We start from the raw sequence: 21347 nt of genomic DNA, 5'->3' as shown, positions 1-21347 counted from the left end.
CTGTAAAAAACCCCATGACGTCCCAGTACGGGAGGAACCAGTTGGCTCCCGGTGGTCTATAATCATACAGTCTATTATTTAATGCAGTTAGTAGACCAGAGCTGCAGAGACAAAGGCGCGAGCCCAAAGACCATTGTTGAGTAATGTCAATGTCCGCAAGCAGATGGACACATCTCATGCTCCACAATGAGAGAGTTAACATTTTAAGGCTTGCTCCACGCTCAGGACCCATCATAAAACGCAAAGCCTCACCTTTCCAGCTCAGCGATCCTGTTGTCCTTCTCATTCTTCTCATTTTCCATCTCCTTTAGGATCTCCAACAGCCGATCGACCTCCATCTGGGACTTCCCGGCCTCCCCGCGTAGCCTCGACACATCCTTCTCCAGCTGCTGAACTCGCTCGTTCGTCTCCGGGTTGGACTTGGCCTCCTGAGCAGCTTCAAGAGCCTAAGAGATGAAGGACACTTAAATAAAACAGAAATGCGGGGACGACTTGACGCGAGCGGACAATATGGGTCAAAAGGTAAGAGAAAGGGGGAAAAATGGGGATGAGACGTGAAGGGAGAACAGCTTGACAATGTGCGGGCATTAGCCATAACGAGGGGGTCATGGAAGCAGCAGATGTCTACAAACCATCCTCCACTGGGAAGAAAACATGGAGAAGTTTTCCAGAACTTAAATGTTTTGAAGAAACTTTTGTTAGCTAGGAGCCCAAGCTGGGATATATATAAGAGAAATGATGGTACGAAAAAAATAGTAAGTAGTCCGCAGGGTGCCGCGGGGACAGCTTGTTGTGAAGGTTTTTGGCCTAGAATTGCACTTGATAATCACGGCGTAATGCTTTTGTATTCTGACCTTTCCACTGTCGGTAAAGATGATACCTTTATTGGCTTTTTTTAGCCCCCACGCTGTATAATGAGGTTTTGCCACTCAAGGGTTGGGAGGAGAAGGGCAGTTATGTACCCAGTCGGCCCCCCTTGTCCTCCATCCCATTTGGCCGCCAGTACGGGCGATAATTAGCAGTGGCTTGTTTAGAAGAGGCAGCCCTCCCATCCACCTGGCATGATCCCGCCACCTCAAACACACTGAATGCTCTGTCGCCAACTAACACGGCCAGGTCACGTCAACAGGACACGCATAAAGGGGGGGGGGCGAAACCACAAAGAGCTAATGATAGGGTGAAGGAGGTCACCAGATTACCCCTTCATAAAGGAAGAGGAGCAGAACCCAGTGAAAGCAGAGACCATGGACAACAAGGCCACTATTACCCAGCCTAGAGACACACGACGCAAATTAACGACAAGCAGACATGCGACAGACAAAGGCAGATAAAAGGACACAGGAACGTAGAACCTGCCGGCAGATCGGCCCCATTCGGCCCCCGTTTATTCTGCCCGTTTCTCCCTGCTGTAAAGACTGAAACCGTAATCAGTCGTTGGTCTCGTCTTAGATTCAGGAGCCGTATGTCTATCCCATGCATGTTTAAATCCCAGGGGCAGCAGCGCTCCTCGGCGCGGATACCGATAACATACAAGCAGTACGACCCATTCACTAGTAGAGTGTATGACGAGTCGACGTGGTCATGCGGTGGGGACGGTAAAATGCACAGGGGCCCATGCATTAGAGACTTACTGCTTTCCCAGGGGCCCCGTCGGTGTGCTGAGAGAAGGATTAGAGAGAGAGAAAAAAAGGGAAATTAGACAGACTGAAATCCGAAGGCAGTGTGCGAGACAGGCAGCGCACGCGAGAGACAGGCAGAGTGCGAGAGACAGCATCTGAAAGAAGCAGATCCCAGAGATGGGGTGAGAAAAAGGCAGAGATGTGCAAGAGAAGAGCAGAGACAGCAGGCAGAGAGACAGCATGAGACACGCAGAGACAGCAGGCAGAGAGACAGCTTGAGACACACAGAGACAGCAGGCAGAGAGACAGCTTGAGACACACAGAGACAGCAGGCAGAGAGACAGCTTGAGACACACAGAGACAGCAGGCAGAGAGACAGCTTGAGACACACAGAGACAGCAGGCAGAGAGACAGCTTGAGACACACAGAGACAGCAGGCAGAGAGACACGACAGCACATTGTCTCCATCATACGGGACCTCTGCCAACAGCCTGGGCACCCGGCGGAATGAACGGGCACTCGGCGGTCCCCGGCAGGTAATACACGCAGGCCGTCGCATAACTGGCTGAGTAGTTTTCACACACGTTTAATGCCATTACCCCAGAGCCTTAATCTGCCCCCCCCGTAAGCCTGGGTAAGTTGCCCTGACTCTCTGTGCCCCCGGCGGTCCTCACCTTCCGGAGCTGACTCTCCAGCTTCAAGAACTCTTCCTTCCTCTGCTCCAGCGCGATCTCCAGGGTCTTCAATCTCGAGTCCTTCTTAAGGCCGGAAGACGCGAGAGAAGAGGCATGTTCCTTCAGATCGAGGAGCGAAGACTGTACCGGGGCAAGCAAAAGACGGACCTTAGACGCAGATCACAACGGAGCAATACGGACAAAAGGGACACATTCTACCCCCACTGGAAGGCTATTCCACACATCTACTACCCTTCCTGCACAAAATAATTTTCCCATATTAATAGTAATCTTATTTTCTTAGTCGGGAGATGGGTCTCTGGAGCTACCAAATATAACCTCAGGGTAACGGGGGGTTAGATTCTTGGGGGCCACTCAATCTTCACGTTATATTCTGTTTAAAAATAAGCATCTTTGTAAGTACTTTGTGGACTAGTATATTACAGATGAAATCCCTGCTTGAAAACAGGTGACAGCCTTACATGTTACCACTAGGATAGTATGACTGATCCTAATAGAGGGTATGTAAATCGGTTTATTAAAATGGTTAATATCACCGAAGGTCTGGTGTAAGTGAATCGGCAGACACAAGACAGTTGGTTTGTACCTTTTCCAAGCATGCAGTATCCACTAAAGCCAGTGCTAATAACATTGTATTAGCAGGGAGGGGGCAACACATCTGCCCCTGGGGGTCAGGGTATTCAAAGAGCTAAAGCGAATTGGTTTTTAGGACCAGACGATGGCAAAGCGGAGATTTACAGAGGGAGTCTGGAGGAGCGGGGGGTCCTGGGTCAGGCGGAGCGACTAAAGCTAGGCAAATATCGCCTGCCGAGGACTGCGCGCTGGGGGATTAACATAAATTATCACCAACGCATAGAGTGCAAATATTCGCAAGGAGCGTGAGAACGCCGGGGAAGATCACAGATCACTGTGCATAAGGTCTATTAAATAATGACTGTGAATATATATAAATATATATATATATATATATACACACACATACATGTATACACATATATATATATATATATATATATATATATATATCACATACAATTTTTTATTGATATATTTAGTGTAAAAATAATTTTTTCATGTTTTAAATATTTTGCAATGTTAAAAAAGCTCCGGTCTTTAGGGAACACAGTCCCCTTTTGGTCATTAATAAATCAGATCAGTGACTGCTCAGTAAGCGCAGAGCCGTATTATACCTGGGATCATTTTAACCCTTTGAAACTAGACTGCTCCCTATAACCGGCCTACGCCGGTCGGCCATATTTCTAGGCACCTCTTTCTCAGACAGCTCTCCCTGTAACACGGTGACTTTCTCCTTCATGTCCTTCAGCTCCTTCTTGTAGGACTCCAGCTCCTCCTGTTTCTCCCGTTCATCTCGATCCCTTTGGTCTTTCAGACGTTCGATGATCCGCTCCTGGAGACGGGAGAGAAGTCAGAGGTCCACCAGAACCTTGGGAGAAACCTCTAGAAGCCTTGAGAGCCGGGATAAAACTTTTTGGCCCTGTCTGTAGTAGCAATGTCCATGCTGTGAACACGGAGCCCCCCCCCCTCCCGTTCTATCGCTGGTGGAACCGGCGGCACCTTGCTAATAGCCCAGAGTTTGCCGCCGTAGCCTCCGCGTACCTTCTCGGCGAGCGCCTCCTCCAGCGTGGTCAGGGCAGTGTCTGTGTTGGTGGTGTCCGCCTGCAGAGACTTCACCCTCTCCTTCAAGCTGCTCAGCTGCTTCTCCTTGTCGCGAAGCTGTTCCTGCAGGTTTTCAATCTGGGGGGGAGAGAGTTAAAGTCGGAATATCACGAACTGAATCTATTCGCCAGCCACGCAAACCCGCCGGCCATCGTTCACGGCCTAATGACATTCTTACTAAGTGGTAGAGAGGTTTAAAAAACTAATCTATGCAACAGCGCCCCAAAACGACACAGATTTTCAGGGGCTCCTGCTCTTCAGAGTCAGCTTAGTGTCTGGCAAAATAGGATCATGGTGTGGTGTAGCTCTGGAGCTGCAGCTTCTCCAAAAGGCAAGTCTGATGCTCAAGAAAGGCACGTTTTCCTTCACGACCCATGATCCTCTGGTGAAGTTGTAATGCTTCCAGAACACTGGTTCGTTTAACCGCCGGCCGCGCAGGTCCTTTCTAAAACTATTATCAAAGACGCTTTAAGGCTTTAAAACACGCGATGCGGCAGCCGTCATATCAGAAAATGACAAGACGGAGTTTTAATGCAAAAAGTTATGTCGTATGTCGTATCTATGCGGAAATGTGGTCTGGGGAAAAAAAAATAAATATATATATATATAATAAATAAAAACTCAAAAACTAAAAAAATAATAGACAAGATAATTAGCAACTGAGGGGGGCAGTTATTTATACTTTTGTCTTGAAGAACTAAAAAAAAGTGCGATGATTCTATGTCATACAGAGGGTCAGGAATGGTTTCGGGGTAAAATAGTAACGTAAAGGAACCTTGCGCATACTCGGCTGATATAAGCGTTTGTCGGCTGGCAGACGGCTTTTTCGATGAATTCCCCTCTAGGATGTTCACGTAGCGGCTGCGACTTGCCCCAGAAACAGGACTCCGAGCCGCGAACCCAACCGGGGACGCGTTAGTCCGACTTGGCACAGGGGAGCGTTAAAGCGCCTCGGTAAACACACCTCCCCTGTTGCCACGAGACTTTAGATGCCCTCTAATTAACAGATCTCTGTTTTGCCCGCAACGGGGTCCGATCACAGACTCCTCTGTGCGCGCAACATCCCAAATACGCCAAAAATACCCATCGTCGGAAAATAAGCCTTTTCAGCAAGAAAAAAAAAAACCCCCGATCAGGAGATCCCCGGAGACAGGCGACGTTTGTTGTCTGATGAGTTTTTTTTTTTCCGCAGCTGAAAAGATGGTTTAGGAAACGAGAAAGTGGGCAGATACCCCACCGGCCAGACCAGACGGGGAAGAACGCGCTCATTAGTTTGGGGGGGGGGGTGACGTTTAAACTAGTTTTCCTAACCGAAGGACATCATTGTCTAAAAAAAAAGTTTTTATATACCGACACCTATCCACGGGAACAAATTTGCCTGTATTGGCTACTACCAGTTTGGCTTCTTCGCACCGGCCGAGAGGCCTGAAGCCGCGTACGATGGTCATTTGAACCCGGCAAGATTTAAGCCAACTCATTCAGCCCAGAAGGCAAGCAGAGGGGATCCTGGTGAACATGCGTCTCCCAGCAGAGGTGGTACGGCAGGGGGATTTAAACATGCACGGTGTAGGCACATGGCTAAAAGGAGACTAATTATTGATCGGGGAGAACGGCTCCTACTGAATTCAGCTGGGAATCCCCTATTCCATAAATCATGCTACATTTGACTTGATTGGAGGGACTTTTTGGGATGCAATCATTTAACCCATTAACGGTTCTCAAGGTTCCATTATCTATGCGCCTACACCAACACCAATCAGGATCCTTTATCGCAGTCCTGGCGGCATTTAACCCGCGGAGTGGGGCACACGGAGCGGCTTAACTTAACACGCCATCAAGACCGGCTCGTTGATTTTTTGAACTAGAACTACAGCAGACCGTCCGGATCAAAGCGTCCGTTAAAAAACGGGGCTATTTTAGATCAGGCAACCCAAGTGGCAGAAGATGGCAAAACCCAAAAGGCATAATATCTAATACTTTGTCCTGTTCGGAAGTTTTCTCCCTTCCAAACCAATCAAAAACAATCAGCGACTTAACAGATCACAGGCAATATAACGGGGAGGAATAATCATGCAGATTCCCATGGTGGGCACATAGGTATCCAATACAAACATTGCTTACTCAATCAGTAAGGACAATGACACAAGAGCTTTTCACTTTATAGACAGGGGAATTTCTTCTTATCACAAATCTTTCAGATCATTCCCAGAGGATCATGGGAATTGCAGTTTGACTCAAATTCTCAATAATCCGTCACACGACCATGAAAATAGATTCATTGCGTTCCAGTGGCACGTTGCGCTCGCTAATCCAAGTTTAAAAGGCTAACTGATGGTTAGAAAACCCTTTTTTGCGATTTTGTTACGGCCAGAAATGTCCTTGTTTTCCATGAAAGTGACCCCAAACTTTTGAACGGCAGCGTGTATTCATTTGACCATCAGTCACTTGTGAGTTAGGGCAACGTCTACTAAAACAAGCCACGAAGGCTTACAGGTAGAAGCAGATACATTTCTCACGAGTCTGTGAATAACATAACTACCTCTGTTGTAACAGCGACACCTAGTGGATGGGATAATATTACACACTCCATCGCAAGTGCATTCAGAGGGTCCGGGAAGAACTTGACATTTGGGGAGTCCAAATGAGCATCTGAAGTTCAAGGTTTCCCACGGTGCCGGGTCGCGAGGAAGATACGGCCAACCTACCTTCTTCTGCAGTACGTTGACCTTCCTCTCCTTCACGTCCAGCATGTCCTTGAGGTCGTGGATCTCCCCGGACAGGGTACCCTTCTCCTCCGACACCTCTTGGATCTGCTTAGTCTTCTTGTTCAGCATGGTCTCCTTCTCCTCCAAGCGCAACCGGAGCGCATCCACCTGTGACAAAATCACAACTAAACTGAGTAAATTCGTAAACTGACCCATTAAAAGTCCGTCCCACACAAGCCATCTCCTTGTGGCTTACATATTCTGTTGGGTTCTTATAAACAAAAACAGATACCTGGATCCCCGCTCCTGGGACAAAGCCACCTGGTACGGAACGACAACTCTCACATTGACCTTGAGAAGTCTGGCAAGGTATCATCATAAGGTGTCCATGCTTTCCTGAGAATCATGGGACTTGTAGTTTCACCAGAGAAGAGGATTCTGTTGACTATCTCTAATATAACCTCTTCTGACAGCCCTTGTTGCTACATGAAATCAGTTTCTGGCTCACGTTACCGGTCATCCTACTTAAAAAAGCCCCTCGGCTTCTCAGTAAAATGCACCCCATTTCCCCGTGGACGGTGTACCTCTGTCTGCAGGATGGCCGCCCGTTGTTCTTTGGCGGTGAGAGATTCCTTCAGGACCTCCACGTGCTGCTTGCTGTCGGAGAACTGATTGGTGAGGGTCTCCAGCTTGGTCTGCAGGGCCAGCAGTTCCGTGTCCTTGCGAGAAAGCTCCTGCTTGACCTGCCCGATCTGTAAGGGGCATCACAGAGAAGGATTATACATCGGCTATCAAAGACGGGAGCGCCTTAATCACAGCTGCGGTCACAGGACGCCAATGCCTTAAAATGAAGAGATCAGGTGCTTGTAAACATTATAAAAAACGTTCTCTTCCATGAAGATAGGGTTCTAGGTCTGTCAAGGTATGGACAAGCATCATTCCTTGTGATCTGTATTTTCTTTATTGTAATTATATATATATATAGTATTGTTTTCTAAAATAGACATATTTTTAGCATTCAACAAAATGCAAAGTGAAGAAAAATCTAAATCAAATCAATATTAGACCACCCTTTGCCTTCAACACAGCCTCAGTTCTTCTAGGCAGACTTACACAAGGTCAGGGATTTTGTAGGCATATCGTGTTTGATTAAATAATTATACCAAACAGGAGCATAATCAATTTAATAGGTTGAAACACAATCATTAACAGAAACAGTGGAGGAGGAGGAATAAAGCCGGTTGAGGAACAGCAAAACCAACAAGGAGAGGTTGCAGAAGACGGTTTAATGGGAAGACCGAGCACAGCAACAACACACAAGGTAGCTACGCCGCCTCAGCACGGTCTCTGCCAGGCTGAAATTTCGAGGCAGACAGGGTTTTTTCCGGTGTTCTTTTGAAGAAGGCAAAAAGAAACGGGCAATGTTTTGGATCGTAGACTCTGTGGTCAGTTAAGGAGAAGATGGAAGATGACGCTTACTTCCCTTCGCAATCGGAAGATGTCCAGCAGTCCCACCAGCTCAGCATTGGCAGTAAACAGTGGGACCCTGGTACAGCCATCTACTGTCTGGAGAAGTCTGGTCAGAAGTGGTCTTTATGGAAGACTTGTGGCCGAAAAGCTGTACCTCTGACACGGAAATAAGGAAAAGCGACTCAACTGTTCGCAAAAACACAGGAACCGATTGCAGAAACATGGCAGGAGGGCTCCGGACTGATGAGTCAAAATGAAATATTCAGCTGTAGCAGACGGCAGTTTGTTCGCCGAAGGGCCGGAGAGTGGTACAAAAATGAGTGTTTGCCGGCAACAGTGACGCAAACATACAGCCAGAGCCGTTAAGAACTATTTTCAGCGTAAAGAAGAGCAAGTCCTGGAAGTGAATGTGTGGCCCCCACAGAGCCCTGACCTCAGCATTTGAAGGCAAAGGGCGTCCGCACCAAATATTGATCTGATTTAGATTTTTCTTCTGTTCTCTCACTTTGCATTTTGTTAAATGACAAAAATAAACTATTAACATGTAACTATTTTTGACAGCATTGTTACTTTACTTGAAACGATGTTTCAACTCGCCTAAAAACACACAACTTGGTGAATAAAACCGAGAGAGCGACACAGAGAATGTTTATGACCCTTTTTCATTTTAAGGCATGCGTCCCTTTAAATCCACTGTCAGAAAATCAAACCAAGTCTTCCCTCCATCAGAATTTAAAGAGAAACTCAGATATCAGCAGGAGCAGTGAAGGAGGGCAGCGCTGTTATGATGTGGGCTTGGTAAGCAGACTGTGTACCCCAAAGAGCTAGCAATCTATATCGATCATTAGACCGCACAGTGCTCCTCGAGGCAGATAAAGCTTGGTTTTCCCAAATGGATACAGAAAGGAACCGTGAAAAGATGCTTTAAGAGAGCGAAGAGGTTAATGAAGATTAGACAGACACTAACAGGTAGAATGTTAGCCAGAGTTAAAGTCAGTGATAGGGGCTGCCGGAGAAGAAGGAAGCCTCCGGCACACAATAACGAGCCTTACGCCAGACAGCTCGGCTTGCAGAGCTGACACTCTCTTCCTCAGGTCGTCCGCCTGACTGTCTTTCGCACTCAGCTCCTCTTTCAGTTGCTCTACCTGCCGTGACATCAGCCGTGTTATAAACCACCTAACCGCCCGGCGACGCTTCACGCACCTCTACAGAACTCAGATGGTTAACGCAAAATAACAGAAAATCATTTAATGTCATCCGAGAAACCCAACTGCTGCTTTTCTCTTTGGCTACATCACATCTGAAATATCTGCTTGAACTTTTTATGTTCTTGTTAATAATGGAAAGTCCTTCTTTCAGGTGACAAATCCTGTTTGTATCCAGTATTTTTTATCACTCTTAATATATATATGATTGCCTGTATCTGAAGACGTCTGTGGACTTTAAGAATAAGCTCAACTTAGTAATAGGGTTACTCGTAAAGATAATTATATTTGGAAACGGCCCTGAAACTGCAAAAACCCAAGTCTGGTCTACAGATGTGGATGTGCCAGGAGACCACGATCCTCAGACTAACATGGTTTTATAGAGCGAACACAATACCACGGCACAGTGAGAGGTCCATGTCCCTTTCTTGGTACGGCGTGGCGATGAAAGGCTCACCTTGTTCTTCATGAACTTGGAGTGGCTGCGATAGACCTCCATCTGCTTCATCTCCTCCTCGCGTTCTTCTGTGCTGAGAGCACCGTTTGATTTCAGCATCTGGATCTCGTCCTCCATGTCCCGCAAGCCACGCTCCATGGAGGAGATTTTAGAATCCTGCAAAGGAGGACAATTGAGGACCACTGACCCAACCGTTACCCAAATGGGGGCATCAAGACGCCCAAGTACCAATCAGCGCCCTAGTGAGATGCTAGAGCGCCCAAGAGAACGGTGGTCGAAGAGCAAGCAGCGCTGTACACCCTGTATACCACCAATCCGACCACGCATGGCTGTATTACGGCTACATTAGCCATCTGATTCCATTGGCGGGCAGAAGGGTCACGATTTAAATATTAGCTCAAGCAATTACCAAGGACTAGAATTGACTGGGTAACAGAACACTCATTTATAACAACTACAGCGGCATAAAAAATGGTGCATATATCATTAGAGTGCATAACGGATGTAATCAATCCCCGCTTTATACACGCCACCTCCATTATATGATGATACTAAACCCCAAATATAAAATACAGCCATCGCTCAGCTAGCAAGGTGTTGGCTGGGCATCTCAGGAGCCTTTTGTTCCTAGCAGTTGGAATCCTAAACCTTGCTCTGCAAGCGAAGAACATGCTTATACAACCTTAAATGTTCCCTTTTCCACAGTCTTAGTAACGCGCTTCCTCCCGATTGTGCTGCCGAAGCCACTAACGCAGGTAAAAAGAGCCGGGCGCACTAAACGTCGCGTACCTTCATCTCGATCACCGTCTGCAGGGCTTTCGTCTTGGCGGAATCAGGAGCGTTCTCAAAGCGTCGATGCATCTCCTGCAGATGAGGAAACGGAACAGATAAGAGAAGGTCCTCCTAACGCAGAGAAAGCTAACGATATAACGCAGAGCTGAGCCAGCTGACCCATTAAAGGTCCGTGAGCGGAGCGTTCGGTGTCTCACACACAGGGTGACGCAATGCACTCCGCTCTCTAGATCGGTTACCAGGAGAGATACCGATTCTCCCCTCCCCAGGGCAGAAAATAGCTTCTAACTCCCAGGTGTTAGGCTACATACAGCAAAGATAACTGTGTGTGCATATATATATATATATACACACACTCACATATACTCACACACGTGTACACATACGTACACGTATATACAGTACTGTGCAAAGGTTTTAGGGAGGTGTTTAAAAACGCTGTAGAATAAGAATGCCTTCAAAATACAAGTTACTAGTTTATTTTTATAGCCCAGTCTACTAGACAAACACCCCTACTCCTTATCATACTGCCTGTGAGAAACTATAGAATGGCTCAGTATTAATCACCAGCCAGACACTCTGACTACTGAAAGTCTATGGAGGAACGGACTTCATTAGCATTGCCATAAAGCGTCAGCTCAGTGTGGTGTTTGAGTTGGGAAAGTCATCCAAAATATCAAGACTGACAACAATGGCCGCCTCCAGGTCTGCAGATAAAGGGGGTTTATTGGAAGAATATAAAGAGATAAAACCAGGTTTTAGTCCTACAATACTGTATACAGCTCCGGGCTTTATGATCAATGAGATCTGCTTGCATGCAACGTCCCCTTAAAAGAATTAAATACAAAGCAGAAACAAGAATGGACAAAACGATATAACACCATGTATACACATCACGTATAGACGCTTATCTGTCTCATTATATAAGACTAGAAATTTTCACACTTTGCCCGCCTTTGATAATTTAACAAAGCGTACGGGCAGAAAAAAAATCAAGATTTTTAATATGATTAACAGTGGGTGGAAGCGAGCTGTCTGGCAAGGCTTAGCTACAATTTCCCGTATTTTTATCATTTATTTTTCTGTTTGTTCTTGTAGATTAAATGATTACAAAAAATATATAAGATTTTTATAGCTAGATAAATATTTCAACAAATAGAATGATTAAGGTTTGTTTATTGTCAAAAAAAAAAAGATTCTGCACCAAATGTACCCTGCAAAAATTACAAAGCAATTTGAAGCTTCCTAACAATAAAAAATACATTTTAGATTCCTTACCCTGCACTATATGTTCCACATGACCATATACACACACACACGAATACCTGAAAGTATACTTCCAGTATACGAAGCGGACTTGGTATAGACACACCATGGTGCAGTACCCTCTGTATCCACTAGATGGCAATATTCACACCTACTATTTATCGCTTGTATTGCCCACCCTGCGTTATTAAAGGGGTAGATTTCCTAACCAGCGAGCTATAAAAGTATAGAATTTTACTGCTGTAGAAAAAAAAAGCACATACATGCCTTTAGAAGAGACCTAGTGTAGAAAGCTTGCAATTTATTATACTTAAGTTAGCCAAAATGTTACCAAATGTGCTGATTTTCTACTTACTTAGTCAGTTACAATATGTTTTTTTTCCCAAATCTCGTCTTTTGATTATCCATTCTTTTTTTAAAAAATGCCACAAATTAACTTTCTAAGTGCCCGTTATTATGTCTTGATATCCTTGGGAATTCCTTCGACACCTCGCCAAGATTTCAAGGGGAAGTGCCATCGATTATTCTTTTATCAATCAGCGTAGTGCCATTGGAGACGATCGGCAACTTAACAGGGCAGAGATAACTTAATGGGGAGGAATAATCATACAGATCCCGAGAACAGGAAGTTTACACGGAAGCGGCCATCTTTACAAATATATATTGTTTATTTTAATACCAAAGGGGTGTTGCGTGTGTTTAATTAGTGTGCAGAGCTGTAAGACGGAGTAAAACAGTATAGGTCTAAGGTGTGGCGGTGTTCCCCTCTCTGGCGCACAAAGGGTTAAACAGACGTCTGCCTCCATCGCCCCTGCGCAGGAAGATACACCCCCCCCCCCCCCCGTGTCTCCTCTCTCAGGCCTCCCGGTCTGCCCCGCACATGCTATTTACAGCGACAGGGGAAGGAGCATTTATCCGACACCCACGGCTGCCGTGGCAACCGTCGCCGTGGAAACAGGAAAGCTGCCGCCTGTGTGCGTGGCGCAGGGTAGGACTTTAACCCCTGCGTTGCTGGCACCCTGACCCTGTAACCACCGGCCACGGAGGAATTCCGCCGCAACTCACGGCTAACGGTACATTATAGGTCCAGGGCTCCTTTATGGTGCTTTATAAATCAATCAATAATAATCAATAACCGATTTTAATGCCGGTGCACCTGCTACCCATAGAGTGCCACAATATTCTGCACCCTGCAGATAAAGGACTCTCCACCATACACCAGCAGCCTCCTCCAGAGGCCCATAGCTTGGGAGCCCCTGAAAATGATTTCCCCCTGACCCCCCGGCTCTTTGCTGCGCAGGAGGTGTGTTTGGGCCGAACGCGTCTCCTCGCATGTCATTTACTTGGCTGCTTCAAGCAGGCAATCAGCGGCAAAAATCTTTGGATGGTGGAGTAGGAGGGCCAATGCAGGGCCGCAGCTTCCTGGTTGCCTCCTAAACTCTTTTAAAAACGGACGTTGCTGAATCGAGGCATTACAGCAACACCATTTATAGATCACTTTCTCAGCTTGTTTAACGAAATGACGTGCCAGGCATGTCATTGGTCGTCACCTGACCGGTTTTGCGTGACGTGCCCGACCCGTCAAGGGACGTTAAAGGGTTAGGGTTGCTCAGATTACTTTAAGGGAGGCTGTAAATTGTCCCTTAAATCCAGATTTAAGATATCCACCAGTCTAGTAAAGAAAACCCCCACAATGATTAGAAATGTATTAACGGATCCTTCCATACCTCTCGAAGGATGCTGTTTTCCTTCTCTTTCTGGTCCAGGAGGCTCTCCAGGTGGTGGACGTGCATCTCGGCCTCAGCCAGCCTGCGTGTCCTCTCGTGGTCTTCCTCCATCAGCTTTGAGGAGATCCCTTTGCTCTGAAGCATCTCCAACAGCTTTTTAATGGACTCGTCCCGTGCGTTTAGCGTCTGTTTCTGTGTCTCGATCCGCAGCTCCATCTCCTCTAGGGTCTTGCGCAGCAGGAAGAGCTCCTTGGCTTGGCGGTCGTGCTCGGCGTGAAGCAGGCGGAAGTTTTCCTCCGTCAGCTCGCCGGTGAAGGAGTCTTTGGGGCGGCCGCCGCTATCCTGCTGGAACAGTTGGTTGAGATCCCGCTGGATCCGCAGCTCATCCTGCAGAGCTTGGATGGTCATCTGTAGGTGCTGAAAAAGGAAGAACGAGAAGGTCAACAACCCGCACTACACAACTACCGTCACTCAGACCTGCAATGGACCCAGCCATACCATGCCCCCCCCAGGAAGCATTCGTCAGTACACTTCTTGCACATGCTCAGTAGCGCTCCCAATGAGGTCACTGGACCATAAGCCAATGACATTTATGCAATTGGTTGCTCCTACGCTCACTAATTTCAATAACAGTTGAGCCGCCATTGACTAGAATGGGAGTTGTACAGAGCATGTGCAAGAAGCATACTGAAGTACACTTCCTGTTTCCAGTCCAGGTAGCTGGGGGAGGAGCTAAAGGAGACAGAAGTAGAAATTCCCAACTCCAATAACCAAGGAATGCCTGGACCGATTTGAATGCCGTAAAATGCACCGGAGTCCATGCGACGTGGACTCCGATACTCATTCAACATGAAAATCGTGCTGGAGCATCCCTTGAACGACCTAAAAAACAAAAACCTCGCTCTTCACAAACTTCCCCTGATTTTAATTTTCAACAGAACTCAACTGGAACAAATCTTGATCTGTACATTATGTTTACTAATTGCAGTTAAAAAGGTACACGCCACCCGTAGGCCTCAAAACATTATTTGATGCAGAAACGACAACTTTTGAAAATGTATTTGTATGCTTTTTACAAGAAAGGAAAGAAAAAAAAAAATGGTGGGAGTTCCTCTTTAAAGCGCGAGGAAGGTTCTCAGGCAAGTGTTCTTTTTTATTTGTACAGCTCTGAGTAATAAACCGAGCAGCGAAAGGAGCGCTTTTCTCATGTCACGATGCTGCAGACGGGGGGAATTTACGGCTCCGTATTTCAGATATCAGTAACCGGCTGTTTAAAGACTCCATGGCGCTGCGTATCTCTCACCCATAACCCGAGCAGATGCCAGGAATCCCCAGAACCCCACCACCTCCGAACCTATCAATAGCTCACATATCACGCGGGGGACAATAAGCCCGTCTGCGGGGGGGGGGGGGGGGCACAATGTCTGCGTTGGCGGCCAGGCTCGGGAGTTGCGGGGAGACAGGAGGAGGATGGTGAGCAGGGGCTACTGAATGGCATTCAGCTTCACTCAGAGACACAGACGGAATACATAATGTCCCGCGCTGACTGCCGGCAGAGTCGGCAGACAGGTTCACGCGAGGCAAAGGCTCCGACTTACGGCTCGTTCGTCTGATTATAGCGCCCTGAGACCTATGAGGATCTAAGAGGACTATATCGGGGTCACTAAAGAGTACGTTTGCTGAGAATAGCCCTAAGATTAAACGTTTTATCTTCAATTACTTGCAAGTCAAAAAAACTTGAGTATAACCCCCCCAGCACTGTATACATTAATACCCCCCAGCGCTGTATACATTAATACCCCCCAGCGCTGTATACTGTAATATACCCCCCAGCGCTGTATACTGTAATACCCCCCAGCGCTGTATACAGTAATAAAACCCCCCAGTGCTGTATACAGTAATATAACCCCCCCAGCTCTGTATACAGTAATATAACCCCCAGCACTGTATACATTAAAAACCCCCAGCGCTGTATACATTAATACCCCCCAGTGCTGTATACATTAATACCCCCCCAGTGCTGTATACTGTAATATAACCCCCAGCACTGTATACATTAAAACCCCCCAGCGCTGTATACATTAATACCCCCCAGTGCTGTATACTGTAATATAACCCCCAGCACTGTATACATTAATACCCCGCAGTGCTGTATACTGTAATATACCCCCCAGCGCTGTATACTGTAATATAACCCCCAGCACTGTATACATTAATACACCCCAGCGCTGTATACAGTAATATAACCCCCAGCGCTGTATACAGTAATATAACCCCCCAGCGCTGGATACATTAATACCCCCCAGTGCTGTATACATTAATACCCCCCAGTGCTGTATACTGTAATATAACCCCCAGCACTGTATACATTAAAACCCCCCAGCGCTGTATACATTAATACCCCCCAGTGCTGTATACTGTAATATAACCCCCAGCACTGTATACATTAATACACCCCAGCGCTGTATACAGTAATATAACCCCCAGCGCTGTATACAGTAATATAACCCCCCAGCGCTGTATACAGTAATATAACCCCCAGCGCTGTATACAGTAATATAACTCCCCCAGCGCTGTATACAGTAATATAACCCCCAGCACTGTATACAAGTAATATAACCCCCAGCGCTGTATACAGTAATACAACCCCCCAGCGCTGTATACAGTAATAATACCCCCCAGCGCTGTATACAGTAATATAACCCCCAGCGCTGTATACAGTAATATAACCCCCAGCGCTGTATACAGTAATATAACCCCCAGCGCTGTATACAGTAATATAACCCCCAGCGCTGTATACAGTAATATAACCCCCCAGCGCTGGATACATTAATACCCCCCAGTGCTGTATACATTAATACCCCCCAGTGCTGTATACTGTAATATAACCCCCAGCACTGTATACATTAAAACCCCCCAGCGCTGTATACATTAATACCCCCCAGTGCTGTATACTGTAATATAACCCCCAGCACTGTATACATTAATACCCCGCAGTGCTGTATACTGTAATATAACCCCCAGCACTGTATACATTAATACACCCCAGCGCTGTATACAGTAATATAACCCCCAGCGCTGTATACAGTAATATAACCCCCCAGCGCTGTATACAGTAATATAACCCCCAGCGCTGTATACAGTAATATAACTCCCCCAGCGCTGTATACAGTAATATAACTCCCCCAGCACTGTATACAAGTAATATAACCCCCAGCACTGTATACAGTAATACAACCCCCAGCGCTGTATACAGTAATATAACCCCCAGCGCTGTATACAGTAATATAACCCCCAGCGCTGTATACAGTAATATACCCTTTCCCAACTCAAACACCACACTGAGCTGATGCTTTATGGCAATGCTAATGAAGTCCGTTCCTCCATAGACCATTAGTCACATGGTGGTGGGGGGGTAGATGCATATAAGGGGGTTCTGCAGAAAGCCCTATGCATTCGCAAGGAGGACAGCATGGAAATGTAAAGGGTCCTCTCCTATGCACTTTAATGCATGTGATAGCTGGAATGCCCCTTTAGGGACCCTGTGATCGGATGGTAGATGAAGGACTTCGCTGTACATGAAAGTGAATCGGATCGAGGAGATTTAATACGGTATTTTTCCAGCGTTCACCAGTGGGGAAAAAAACTCACAAGAATGGAATGTTTGGCAGCAGAAATAACGCTGTAAAAATACACCGGCCAAGCAAGTAACTGCCGAGTACCTGCACAGAGAAAAGATCCACAATGTACATCAGCGACGAGTATAATTCCATTCATAATGTTATTCAGTATGATGCCGTAGGCCTTAAACTACAACTCCCACAATCCTCTGCCAGGCAAATAGGAGGACCTTGGGAGTTTTAATCCATCCCCTTCTGGGGCGATGCCTTGGGCTACAGATTCCATACCCTAAGAATGAATAAGCAGAGACCGGCAGATACAGAATTTTAATGCTTTCATTTTTTTTTTTTATATTTTTTTTGCACAAATCTGTATCTGTAAATATGATTAATTTTATGTGTGTGGGGGGGGTTACGAGGCTCAGAGATATTTAGAAACATTAAAAAAATATTCTACACAGCCGATAATAAATACATTTTAATAGTGAATATTCCAAAGAAAGTCCCCGGCTACAAGAACAAATTCAGTATTATTACTATTATTATTAATTACCATCCTTTATTTATGTAACAATATGAGGTCAGATGTGACCCCAATCCCCAATATTATTTTAAACCCTGAATGTTTGTAGACATGTATATTATATATATATATATATACACACACACACACGCACATACACACCGGCGCAAAAATACACTATTTATGAAAAAGCATTTTCCTGAAATGTCACGTCTGAGTCCTAATATGACGGGGAGATGATAAAAACTCGCACAGAGATCGCCAACATCACGACTCACTGAGAAGAGCGAGAGGAAAACAAAAAGAGAACAAGACCTAGAGGAAAAAGAGCGAGGAAAGGAGAGACCAAAAGGAAGAGAGAGAGCAAAAGGAAAAGAGTGAGAGCAAAAGGAAAAAGAGAGAGAGCGAGAGAAAAAGGGAAAAGAGAGAGCGAGAGAAAAAGGAAAAGAGCAAAAGGAAAAAAAAAAGAGAGCAAGAAGAAAAAGAGCACAAGAGGACTTGTTACGTTATATAATTATGAGAGGAGAGGAGGAGAGGCGCAGGACTGGAGACAGAGCACCGCTTTACAGATGTCATTAACTCTTTGTGGTTGGAAAGGCTTCCCCTGGCTTTCGAAGTGTTAAGTCAGGGACGTGGTCGGCGGCCAACTCTCTAGCGCAACAATCACTGCAGAGAGGGGCCGCCTGTCACGGCCGGGGCCGCTTTGTGTGTCTGCGTGACGGGATCATTACTACAATTAGCGGGTCGTTATGAAGCAGCACAGTGACTCATTCAGCGGGGGGGGGGTTGGGGGGCTAATGCGCTGGAAAATCGGCGCTGGACTGTAACTCCCAGCACTGCCAGCCAAGCCTTCCACTGTCTGGTAATGATGGGAGAGGTTCTGTATTTACTCCTGTGTGACCCCTGACCCGGAAGGATCTCAATAGAGAGGTGGAGAGGGTGATATAAGGGAGATTGGAGAGGGAAAGAACTTGGTATGAGACGTATTCCATTAAAAAAAGGTAGTTATTGTTTGGAATATTCGCCCATACAAACCCTCGTGTGCTCGTGGAGTTATTGGCCATTCTATTTACAAGAGTTTATTTCAAAGAAGAAATGTTAGAACAAGAGACCATAATCTGAAACTGGACGGTCAAAGGCTTTACAAAGAGAGTGGTAGAATATGGAACAGCCTCCCAGCAGAAGTGGTAGAGGGTAATACAGTGAGGGGATTAAACGTGCATGGGATAGACATACGGCTCCTGAATCTAAAACGAGATCAACGACTGATTAAAGTCTTTACAGCAGAAAGAAGGGAAGACTGGATGGGGGCCGAATGGAGCCGATCTATGTTTCTATGTGAGTAACACTTGCTGATGGGTAGGATTCACTAAAACTACATTTTAGCCCTCAGTTCTAGAAACACAATCTTACCCTGGTGGTTAAAGAGTTAAAGGAAGTGAGATGTATGAGTTTGACCCGTGTGCCAGAAGAGTCGACTCTTAAAGGGTTAAGAAGATCGGAAGAGTGGATTGGATTAGCTCAAGGAATCCAATTAGAACGTAAAAGGATTTTTGGCCTGTGGGGGGAGAAAATGTGGTTTGGGAGCCTAGGGCCGGGGGGGGAACAACGATGACTACAACCCTAGGACCGGCTCGGTGGGGACCCTAGGGCTGTTACTCCAAAGCATCACAGCGCAGATCCCTGGGAAAGGCGGCCTTTTCCCCGACACGCGCCGTCCGCAGCCAGAAACACGTGTACACGCCACATACTGAGCACGCCAGAACTGGAGCCTGAGAAACAAGCACACGCATGTCGCCTCCTGAAACAAATCCCAAAAGATACAGAAACAACGTCACGAGGCCAAGACTAAAACCAAAAGCTAATGCTAGGGGCACTTTGGGCACGCGCCCCATGCTTCTCTGGGGGGTAACTGGCATCAGAGAAAGGAATATTTATCTGGGGCTGCGTTGGAGGAGAATTTACATTCACCGTTGGGTTCGAAACTCCGGCCGGTTAAATGTGGAGACCCCCTACCTACCCCTCCCCTCCCCATCTGTGAGAGCCAATCAGCTTCAACTAAATGGACCATGTGACTTAACAGGTTGGGGCACCGAAAAGTCCAGAGGCACATATTAAAGATGGCTGCCACTATACAACACATAAAAAGATCTGGCAACGCATTTATCAACGTTAAACCGGTGTCTGCTATTAATTCGTCAGGGGGGGGGGCTGTTCTTTTTATCAGTAAAAAATATAAAAATTCATGACAGTCGGACAAAAAAAGGAGGTGCGGCCGTGTTCCCGAACCGTGATAAATAAGTGTGGGTGGGGGGAAAGATTGCGTATGGAACGTACGCGGCGTCTGCGACAGGAGGGGACAATCTGCTAAACGGTGAAACAGCTTGTATGATAAGCCCGAGCAGCACCGCGAGCCATGAGATTGTTAAACTCCCACGCCAATGTCTCCCTGCCAGAAACCCAAGGAGCATTCCCTCCAGCAGAGAAGGAGTTAAAAGGGCATGAGAGCTTCTGACAAACACTATCCTGTACTCTGAGCCGCTTTCATGGAAAACGAGGAGATTTCTGGCTGAAACAAAAATTACAAAAATGGGTTTCTAATGATCCATCAGCCTTTAAAACTTAAAATTGGATCAGGGAACACAACGTGCCATTGGAACCCAGGAGTGATGGGAGTGATAAAGGGCCAATGGAACCCAGGAGTGATGGGAGTGATAAAGGGCCAATGGAACCCAGGAGTGATGGGAGTGATAAAGGGCCAATGGAACCCAGGAGTGATGGGAGTGATAAAGGGCCAATGGAACCCAGGAGTGATGGGAGTGATAAAGGGCCATTGGGACACAGGAGTGATGCGAGTGATAAAGGGCCTATGGAACACAGGAGTGATGGGAGTGATAAAGGGCCATTGGAACACAGGAGTGATGGGAGTGATAAAGGGCCATTGGAACCCAGGAGTGATGGGAGTGATAAAGGGCCATTGGAACACAGGAGTGATGGGAGTGATAAAGGGCCATTGGAACCCAGGAGTGATGGGAGTGATAAAGGGCCAATGGAACCCAGGAGTGATGGGAGTGATAAAGGGCCATTGGAACCCAGGAGTGATGGGAGTGATAAAGGGCCATTGGAACCCAGGAGTGATGGGAGTGATAAAGGGCCATTGGAACCCAGGAGTGATGGGAGTGATAAAGGGCCATTGGAACCCAGGAGTGATGGGAGTGATAAAGGGCCATTGGAACCCAGGAGTGATGGGAGTGATAAAGGGCCATTGGAACCCAGGAGTGATGGGAGTGATAAAGGGCCAATGGAACCCAGGAGTGATGGGAGTGATAAAGGGCCATTGGAACCCAGGAGTGATGGGAGTGATAAAGGGCCATTGGAACACAGGAGTGATGGGAGTGATAAAGGGCCATTGGAACCCAGGAGTGATGGGAGTGATAAAGGGCCATTGGAACCCAGGAGTGATGGGAGTGATAAAGAGCCATTGGAACCCAGGAGTGATGGGAGTGATAAAGGGCCATTGGAACCCAGGAGTGATGGGCGTGATAAAGGGCCATTGGAACCCAGGAGTGATGGGAGTGATAAAGGGCCTCT

At 46.6% G+C, this 21347-nt stretch overlaps 1 protein-coding gene across 4 annotated transcripts in view; it reads right to left on the bottom strand.

Moving 5' to 3' along the window:
- LOC149275469 (ELKS/Rab6-interacting/CAST family member 1-like) overlaps positions 1-21347 on the bottom strand; it is a 78544-nt gene that overhangs the window by 51426 nt on the left and 5771 nt on the right. For 2 of the 4 annotated variants that reach the window (XM_089504666.1, XM_089504667.1), the window contains exons 2-11: positions 13614-14030; positions 10618-10692; positions 9829-9984; positions 9219-9311; positions 7281-7448; positions 6697-6864; positions 3932-4069; positions 3582-3722; positions 2294-2434; positions 253-446 (exon numbers count right to left, since the gene is read on the bottom strand). In XM_089504666.1, coding sequence (XP_089360792.1) covers positions 253-446; positions 2294-2434; positions 3582-3722; positions 3932-4069; positions 6697-6864; positions 7281-7448; positions 9219-9311; positions 9829-9984; positions 10618-10692; positions 13614-14030 — 1691 coding nt within the window. The remainder of the gene's footprint in view (positions 1-252; positions 447-2293; positions 2435-3581; positions 3723-3931; positions 4070-6696; positions 6865-7280; positions 7449-9218; positions 9312-9828; positions 9985-10617; positions 10693-13613; positions 14031-21347) is intronic. The other 2 variants (XM_089504669.1, XM_089504670.1) reach the window with 1 other exon arrangement.

The sequence above is a fragment of the Sceloporus occidentalis genome, unplaced genomic scaffold, assembly GCF_023333645.1.
Source record: "Sceloporus occidentalis isolate IW3139 unplaced genomic scaffold, rSceOcc1.0.p SCAF_284, whole genome shotgun sequence".
Classification (NCBI taxonomy): domain Eukaryota; kingdom Metazoa; phylum Chordata; class Lepidosauria; order Squamata; family Phrynosomatidae; genus Sceloporus; species Sceloporus occidentalis.
This window is presented reverse-complemented; position numbering and strand designations above follow the sequence as displayed.